An 8,918-nucleotide genomic window follows, 5' to 3' on the forward strand; every position below is an offset into this window, starting at 1 on the left:
AGCCACAGTTTGTTATGATCCACACAGTCAAATGCCTTTTCCTAATCAATGAAACACAGATATACATTCTTCTGGTATTCCCTGCTTTCAGCCAAGATCCGTCTAACATCAGCTACAATATCCCAACTGCCTCTTGGTCCAAATACAGGTTTCGCATTAGCACGATCAAGTGTTCTAGGATTCCCAATCTTCTCAGAGTCACTCTCCCTTATAATTTGAAGAGCATGTCATACATTGATCATTTGAAAATATTGCTTCTCTACATAACAAAGACCTTCCAAATTCCTGGTAAAATTTCAGATCACGTTTGCTAATGTACTACCCAATGTGAAAAGAAAAAAGAAATCATAAACACTTATTGACAGATTACATGTTTCCTGTATTTGAATTTTCATTTGTATACTTGACTTTTATAATTGGTAACATTTAATAGGGTCACTGTTAAATGTATATAAGTCTAAATAACCATAGTCTGTCACTTGTTTTAAGTGAAGATGATATTCCATTTAAAAAAAAAAAAAAAGCAACCAGTTTAACACTCAGTCACACAAAGTTCTTTTCCTCAGAACCTCTGTAGTGTAGTATGCAGCTGAAGTACTTTAGATGCACTTCCCATTTCTTTACACAGATTATTTTAAGGATGTTTTAGTCTCCTAGGGCTGCTGCGGGGAGGGCGGGGGAGAAAGAATAAAATAACACAAAGTGGATGGCTTTAAAGAACAGAAACTTATTTTCTCACAGACTAAATAAAAGATTGAAGGTCCAAAACTGGGGCTTCAGGAAGCTGCTGCTCTCCCTTGGTTCTGCTGGCTCTTGAGGAAGATCAGTTTCAGTATCTGTAGCCCTGTTTTTGGCTTCCTTGGTTTGTAGACTGATCTGCAATGCCATCTTCCTCCCTGTGTCTATAATTCTTTTCATCTTTGTCTTTCTCTTTTATAGAATGCTATTCAGGGGTTATTAGAATTGGGACCCGCTCAACTCTTATAAAGGTGTCCTGGTGGTGGATTATGTAGAGATTCCTATCCACCAGATGCTTTGAGAGAGAAAAAAGGGGAATAGGAAGGTCAGTTATGTGTTGGTTCCGACTTAGCCGCAATGAGTTTGTTTTTTGGTATTTGTTTTTTGTTTTGGGTATTTTTTGGAATTTTTTAGCAACCTTGTTACCAATGACATTTACCAAAAAAACCCCAAAACCCTCATTCCTCAAACAAGGTCAAATGTCATCTTCACCAATGCAAAAGATTAGGATTTCAGCATATCTTTTAGGGGGACCTGATTCAATCCTCAACAAATTTACACTTAAAGACTGAGATTTAATAAGAGAAGATTTCAACTATTTTGTGAAAGGTCTTCTTGCGTGAAACTGGCCTTTTTTTCTTTTCTTTAATGTATAAAAGTGAAACCTACAGTGACTCTCGGAATTTAATTTAGCACCCGTGCCTTGATCCATAATATGACATCATGATTGGATGTGCTTTGGGGAGTGGAATTGCTGAGCCATATGGCAATTCTTTATCTTTTGTAAGAACTGCCACATTGTTTTCTGTACCAGCTGTACCATTCTACATTCCTATGAACAAGGCATAAGGGGTGCAGTTTTTCTATACATTTGCCAGTACTTGTTTTCTATGGTGTTTTGTTTGTCGTCTGTTTTGTTTTCTTATCATAACCTCCTTCTTGTTGCTAGGTGCTATCGAGTCAACTATCACCCATAGTGACCCTGTGAAGAACTCATCTGAACCTTGCCCTGTCCTGCACTATCATGATCTCTGTCATGCTCAAACCCATCGTGCTTATCACTGTGTCAGTCCATCTCGTTAAGATCTTCCTCACAGTCACTAACCCTCTACCTTTCCCAGCATAATGTCTCTCTTCAAGGACTGTGTCCTCTTGAAAATATGTAAGGAGACCAAATTTTACCGCCCTTTCCTTTAATAATCACTGTGGCTATACTTTTTTCAAGACAGATTTTTTTCGGGGGGAGGTCTTTTAACAGTCCATGGCATATTTAATACTCGGTGCCAACAGCACAATTCGAAAGCATCAATTCTTCTGTCATCCTTATTCATGGTCCAATTTTCAGACACATAGCAAGCTATGGAAAATACCATGGCTTGATGAGGCACACCTTAGTCTTTAAACTGACATGCTTGCTCTTTAGAACTTTGGAGAGGTCCTTGACAGTAAATTTCCACAATGCAATATGTCTTTTGACTTCTTGACTGCTGGGTTTTGACCATGGGTGTTGGTTATGTATCAGAGTAAAATGAAATCATTGAAAACTTCATCTTTTCTCCATTTATCATAATGTTGCTTATTGGTCCAGTGGTGAAGCTTACTGTTTTTTTGTCATCTCTGCCTCCCAGAAACCAGCTGGTAGATTTGAACTAATGACCTTTTTGTGGGCACCCCAATCCTTAACTCATTGCTCCACAGAGGACTACTGTTTTTTTGATGTTGAGATGTGGCCCGTATTGAAGACCTTTGATCTTCTGCAATAAGTGTTTCAGGTTCTCTTCACTGTCAGCAAGCAAGGTTGTATCATCTGCATAATGCATGTTGTTGATAAGTCTTCCTCTGATTCTGATGCCACATTCCTCTTACAGTCCAGCTTCACGATTAATTTGTTCACTATATAGAATGAATAGATAGGGAGAAAGGATCCAACCCTGACACACACCTTTTCTGATTTTAAGCCTGTAATATTCCCTTCTTGGTCTAGGTATAGCTTTCACATGAGCACAATTAAATGTTCTGGGATTTCTATTCTTCTCAATGTTAGCTGTAATTTGTATGAGCCACACAGCCAAATGCCTTTGCATAATCAATAAAGCACATGTAAAAATTTCATCATATTCCCTTAACTATAATTTTTTGCTTGAGTAGTTTGACTATTTGTTATAAGGGTTCTTTATATTTCCTAGATATTAAATGTTTATTAAGACACATTGTAAAAATACCAAAACCCACAACTTTTTATTCTATTCTATTAGTCTGTAAAGTAAATATACAAAAAGTAGTTGGGTTTCTAAACTTGGGGAATAAACACCCCCCCCCAAAAAAAGGAAATTAAAGAAACAATTGTACTTATCATTGTGAGTTGAGCATGTGTTTGCCTAATAAATTTCATTTCATTCAACCATTTTTGCATATTTTGGTTTATGATCTTAATTATGCTCATGATGTAATTACACACTTCCAGCCTCCTCACTTTAATTCTCGTTTCCATTAATCCTGCTATCTGAGTTTTCTCCTTGGGCAAAAGCTGTTCTTTTGATTGTATATGTTTGAGTATTTTAAGGGGTGAGTACCTCCTTTGTGTTGCTGTTCAGCTAATAGGCCTGTGTGTTGTTTTGGTGAAAGCTGAGACATGGGACTGAGTTCTAGTCACTAAGGGTGACATCCAGCTGTAGTCTTGGAGGTTCCACCAGTCTCCACATTTTTCATCTACTCTGTAGTAGAACGTTAAAAGTGATAATTGTTTCTATAGTATTATTGACTAGTTAAATTAATTCTATTGTGAGAAAATTATTCTAATCACTGAAAAGCACTAGATAAATAAAACTGATACCATTTTTATTGCCATTACTAATCTTGAGTTACAAAAAATTTCAAGTGTTAACTTGCATGCCACAAAAAGATAGTCACTGGTACAAGTAATCTAAAGAGGCAGCTCGCTATTACAGTATAAGAAAACTTACAGACGAGGCAACAAGGTCATGATAGTAGGAGTTGGTTTCTCCATTTCTTCCACCCTCCATCTTTGTGACGCAGAGCGTCTGAAGGTTTAGTACCTGTGTGATCCATAGAAGCTGCTCTGAGGAGGGCCCAGGGAAGAATTGGCCTTTTTCAGGGGAAAACAAGTATCAGGTGTTAATTTTTATGACTGTGTACTTTGGGTCTGGATGTGCTGCACCCTTCTTTATAGTAAGACACCAGCTGCTTAAGAAATAAGGATCAGTTCATCCCTGAAACTGATAAGGAGTGTTTTAAGAAGTCTAGCCTCTGAAGAATAGCTCAAACTGACTCATCAATAACTTATATTATGCAGATGACACAACTTTCCTTGCTCAAAGTGAGGAAGATTTGAAACTCTTGTTGTAGAAGATCAAAGAATGCAGGCTTCAGTATGGGTTGCATCTCAGCGTCAAAAAAATTCTTACCACTGACCATGTAGGCAACATCATGATAGATGGAGAAAATATTGAAATTGTCCTTGCTTGGATTCACATTCTACACTGTTGGTACCAACAGTCAAGAATTCAGGAAACATATTGCCCAGAGAAAGTCTGTAACCAGGGAAAGCTCCAAACTGTCAAGGAGTAGTGATGTCAGTTTGAGGATGAAAGTACTTTCCGATCATTTGCTATGCATCTGAGAGCTGGAGAATGACTGATAGAAGAATTGATGCCTTTGAGCATTTGAGAATTGATGGTGTTGGAGAAGTATACTGAATATCCCATGGACTGCCCAAAGAACAATTAGCTATATCTTGGAGAAAGTGCAGGCAATGTGCTCCTTGGTGTCAAAGATGGTGAAGCTTTGTCTCATACTTTGGACATGTTGCTAGGACAGACTATTCCTTGGAGAAGGACATCACACTTGGAAAGGTGGAGGGTCATGCAATGTAACCTAAAGTTGGCTTTTTTTTAAAGACCTTACATTAAACCCCTTCTGGTCTCCAGCTACTTAACTGCAGACACATGGTCTTGCAAATTATCAAAAGCTATGGGACCAGGATAAGATAGAGAGAGTGCTTCTTTCCACACTGAATGCCAAGACTTGTGGTGGCAAGACTTGAAGAAGACTACAGCAAGAACCTGTTGTAAGTTAGATATTCATGTCAAAACCCTAGTAATGGTGGTGGACAGACTGTGGCATTGTGAAGAAAGTGGCAAGGTGTGACTTGAAGTTTTTTGCATTTGTGCTGGCCACAGTTACAGGTTTTGCTGATACAAAATCTTGCTGGATGATTTTAATTTGACTGCTGAATTGAAACTGGAGGCAGGACTAATTGAGGAATTGTGCCTTGTGACTACTTGGCTAAAACTTGGATTTGCATTGGGTGATATTCTTTGCCTCCCCCACTCTCCAACATATTTCCCAAATAACCCCATTCTTGGTACCACAAAAAAAAAAGGAATAGCTCAAACTCTGAATATGTAGCATTCTGCTTATGTTTGTAAATAAACTTTACTACAGGAATGCTAATTTCCTTTTTTGTGAATTATGAAGTATGCTAATAGACCATGTGCTTAATTTTTATTTTTGCAATATTTCACTATTAATGGTTTTTTGGTTTTTTTTTGCAAAAGTAATGATTTAATGACTATAAGCAAGACAAAGCAATAGAATTGTGGTTCTTTTACAGACTGGGGACAATGAAATGTTTAGTTACAATTTTCCCATACAAACATGAAACAATATTCATATCGGATAAACACCCTCACAAATAACTGATGGGTGATGAAAATACACCAAGTTCGACCAAAGCAAAACATAAAATTGTTGGTGTTATACATTTTTATATTCAACATACTCACGCTATTTAAAAATTAATACCTGTAGAAGTTCATAATTGCTTTAATTTCCAGACCTTAGAGAAGGCATTAGTAATGGTTTCTTAATGAAAATACGTGTGTGGTTTGGTTAGTTCCTGATCTTAAACTGTGAGATTTCATTTCATATATTTATTCCTAGGTCAGAACTTTGTTGATAGTTTTATGTTACAAAAAAAAAACCAGCTTTGGTTGTCCTATAATTATAGTGGAGCTCTGTTTTTTCTTTTATATTTCAAGGAGGAGGATTTACATTGATGTAAATTGGGGATTTTTTTCCTTCATATGTGATGATGCTTAAACATGTGGAGAAAAAATAGTATATATATTTTCAACTTTGGTTTGTCAGGTTTCAAAGAGTTTAATTTTCTTTAGGCCTATAACCTAAAACTTAAATTTTTTCCTTCACAACTAACTGCTGACCAGTATTGATATATTTAGATCAAATAAAACTAGAATGTTAAAAAAAAAGGGAAAAAATATTACTTGTATCATTTGTATCTCAGAAACATTCTATCTTGGATAATTAGTTATGTAAACTGCTAATATTCTAAATTGAAAAGTATTTTATAAATCATCATCTAGTAATATTGTTTCTTCCCCAATTCTGTGGTGGTAGTGGTAGTAGTAATTGTACTTTATAAACTGTATTTGGGAGAAGGATGGGAAATCTACCTCCTATGTGAATGAAAACCCTCTAGAGGGTCAGCTGTGGGTCATTTCCGAATTGATGGTATGCAACAACAACAAACTGTATTATTTCTAACTTACTTATACTATTTAGTATGCTTTAAATTCTTTTTAACAGAGAAAGCAATTTTGCAGTTTTATTTCCAAAGAGATACGTGCATAGTTACAAACATAAGCCTGTAGTGTAAGATTTTTCTGAAGGAATGTAAGAAATTATTTGTTTATAGAATACTTTATTTTATCTATTCTCTTTTTAAATTCCTTTTTCTTTTACCTAATGGCAAAACTTCATCTCACCATTTTGGTCATGCGGCTAGGAGAGGCATCCTTGGAAAGGGGCATCATGCTAAGAAAGGTGACAGGTCAGCAAAAGAGAGGAAAACTCGCAGCTAGATGGATTGATACAGTGACTGCTGCAATGGGCTCACGGGTGTTAGAGATAATGAAGTTGGCACAGGAAAGGACAGGGTTCAGATTTGTTGTTCATAGGGTTGCTATGAGTTATACTCGGTTCAATGGTACCTAACGATAATACTTATAATGATTACTATCCTTTTAGTCACTCTCCTTTGAATCTAAGAAAATAATAATCAGATCTGTCTTTTCTTTCTTTAACAGAAGTGAGGGGACAACCCAGAACTACAAGTTTTGGCAAGATAAAGCGGTGGCTGCTGCTTTTCCTGATAGCTGCTTTGGCTGTAGGGATTTTTTGGTCCAGATACACGCCCGAGGCGGAAACCACTGCTGTAAAAGAATTCCAGAACCAGATGAGACAACTTATGACTAAGTACCAAGGTCAAGATGAGAAGTTGTGGAAAAGAAGCGTCACATTCCTGGAAAAACATCTGAATAGCTCCCATCCTCGGCCTCAGCCCGCTATCTTACTGCTCACTGCGGCCCGAGATGCTGAAGAAGCTCTTAAGTGTCTGAGCGAACAAATTGCTGATGCCTATTCTTCCTTCCGTAGTGTCCGTGCCATCCGGATTGACGGGGCAGGCAAAGCTGCTCAAGACAGTGACACTGTCAAAGAGGAGGTAGATAAGGAACTGAGCAGTGGGTTCCAAAATGGCCAGAACGCAGCCGTGGTGCACCGCTTCGAGTCCCTGCCTGCCGGCTCGACTCTGATCTTCTACAAGTATTGTGACCATGAGAATGCAGCCTTCAAAGATGTAGCCTTAGTCCTGACTGTCCTGCTGGAAGAGGAGACACTTGGAACCAGTCTAGGCCTCAAGGAAATTGAAGAAAAAGTGAGAGATTTCCTCAGAGTCAAGTTCACCAGCTCTGACACACCAAGCTCTTACAATCACATGGACCCAGACAAATTGAGTGGTCTCTGGAGCCGTATTTCTCACTTAGTTCTCCCTGTGCAACCTGAAAATGCCTTGAAAAGGGGCATCTGTTTGTAACGGGTGAGAGAAAAGAAAATCATGTCTCAAGTTCTGTGAAGATTCAGACTTTCTAACCAGAGACAGGATTCAGAGCTCTTTTTGAAAGAACTGGTTTCTTTTTAAAGGGAATTAAGTTCTTATGTAAACATGGAACATCTAAATAATTTATCCAACCTGATTATCTGGTTTTTGAGAGAATCATTTCTGTTTCAACTGAGAGCTGTGTTAAGAATATCCTCCCATAGAGGCCTGATTTAGATTTTGAGTTGGATCATTATTGATAGAGCATGACCATTGGGAGAGATTAAGCTTTCCTGTGAATCCTCCAAATTCCTTAATTTGAAATTTTCATAAAGTTTATTGAGTTACTTAGTAAGGCAGCTTCCTAAATGCAACTGTGGATTTTTTTTTCATCTTTTCCCAAAATTTGAGTTCTTTGGTCATTGCTTATAATTACAAAAGTAATGAAGGATCATTTGGATATTTGTTTGGACTTATTTTTTTATCATTGGAGAGCAGGAGGCAAGGGTTAAAAGAGAAATTATTCAAAGGGGAGAAAAAAAATTCTTCATAATAATCTACTAAGACCTAGATGAGTCAGATAGAGATATATGGACTCTGTTGTCTCACTGAATTGTGTTTGGATTTTTAATATGTCCCCTTTTTTTCACCCTTTAAAATAATTCTTGGTTTTCCCAAGAATTTTTCAGGCATATATATCATGAAGCTTAGTATATTTGCTTATTTGACTGGTAAGAGTGAGTAAATTCAGTTTGGGCATATCTGGAAACTTTTGAGTAAGATTTCAGGAATTGGTCAAGCACCTGCTAATCAGCTTTCACAGGCGACTGGAGGATTTGATTTTCTCCGTGTCCTCTTACTGCATTGTGAGTCCTTTAAGAAGGTGCTCCACGGCAGATACAAAGATTTACTATGCACATGATGAGTTATAGTTGAGTGCCTCAAGCCAAAAAGAAAGTAAACTTTACCACTTATAAAGAATGTTACAATACATTATTTCTGTACTGCTGTATTTCATTTTGTAACTTTGCACCTGTAACTGAGCTTTCTCATCTGTCAATTCCATTGGCATTTTTAGGATCATATAATTCTACATATACCTCCTGTGTTTTTTTGATCCATAAACCTTTAAAGACAAATATTGTTTATAGTATACAGAGCCAGTCCTTGATGTCATTGATTATTTCTTAAGGGTCCCACCACCAATAAGTGGAGAGAGGTCCAATTTCTGTACACTAGAACAGTACATGTTCATTCATTT

The 8,918-nt window shown here is 37.2% G+C and overlaps 1 protein-coding gene across 1 annotated transcript in view; it reads left to right on the top strand.

Moving 5' to 3' along the window:
* The window catches only part of TOR1AIP1 (torsin A interacting protein 1), a 54,596-nt gene extending 46,942 nt beyond the window's left edge, over positions 1–7,654 (top strand). The window contains exon 10 of the mRNA XM_006887733.1: positions 6,867–7,654. Coding sequence (XP_006887795.1) covers positions 6,867–7,654 — 788 coding nt within the window. The remainder of the gene's footprint in view (positions 1–6,866) is intronic.
* The last annotated feature ends 1,264 nt before the right edge of the window (positions 7,655–8,918 follow it).

Source organism: Elephantulus edwardii, unplaced genomic scaffold, assembly GCF_000299155.1.
Source record: "Elephantulus edwardii isolate Elephantulus edwardi_28Jun2011 unplaced genomic scaffold, EleEdw1.0 scaffold00061, whole genome shotgun sequence".
Taxonomy (NCBI): domain Eukaryota; kingdom Metazoa; phylum Chordata; class Mammalia; order Macroscelidea; family Macroscelididae; genus Elephantulus; species Elephantulus edwardii.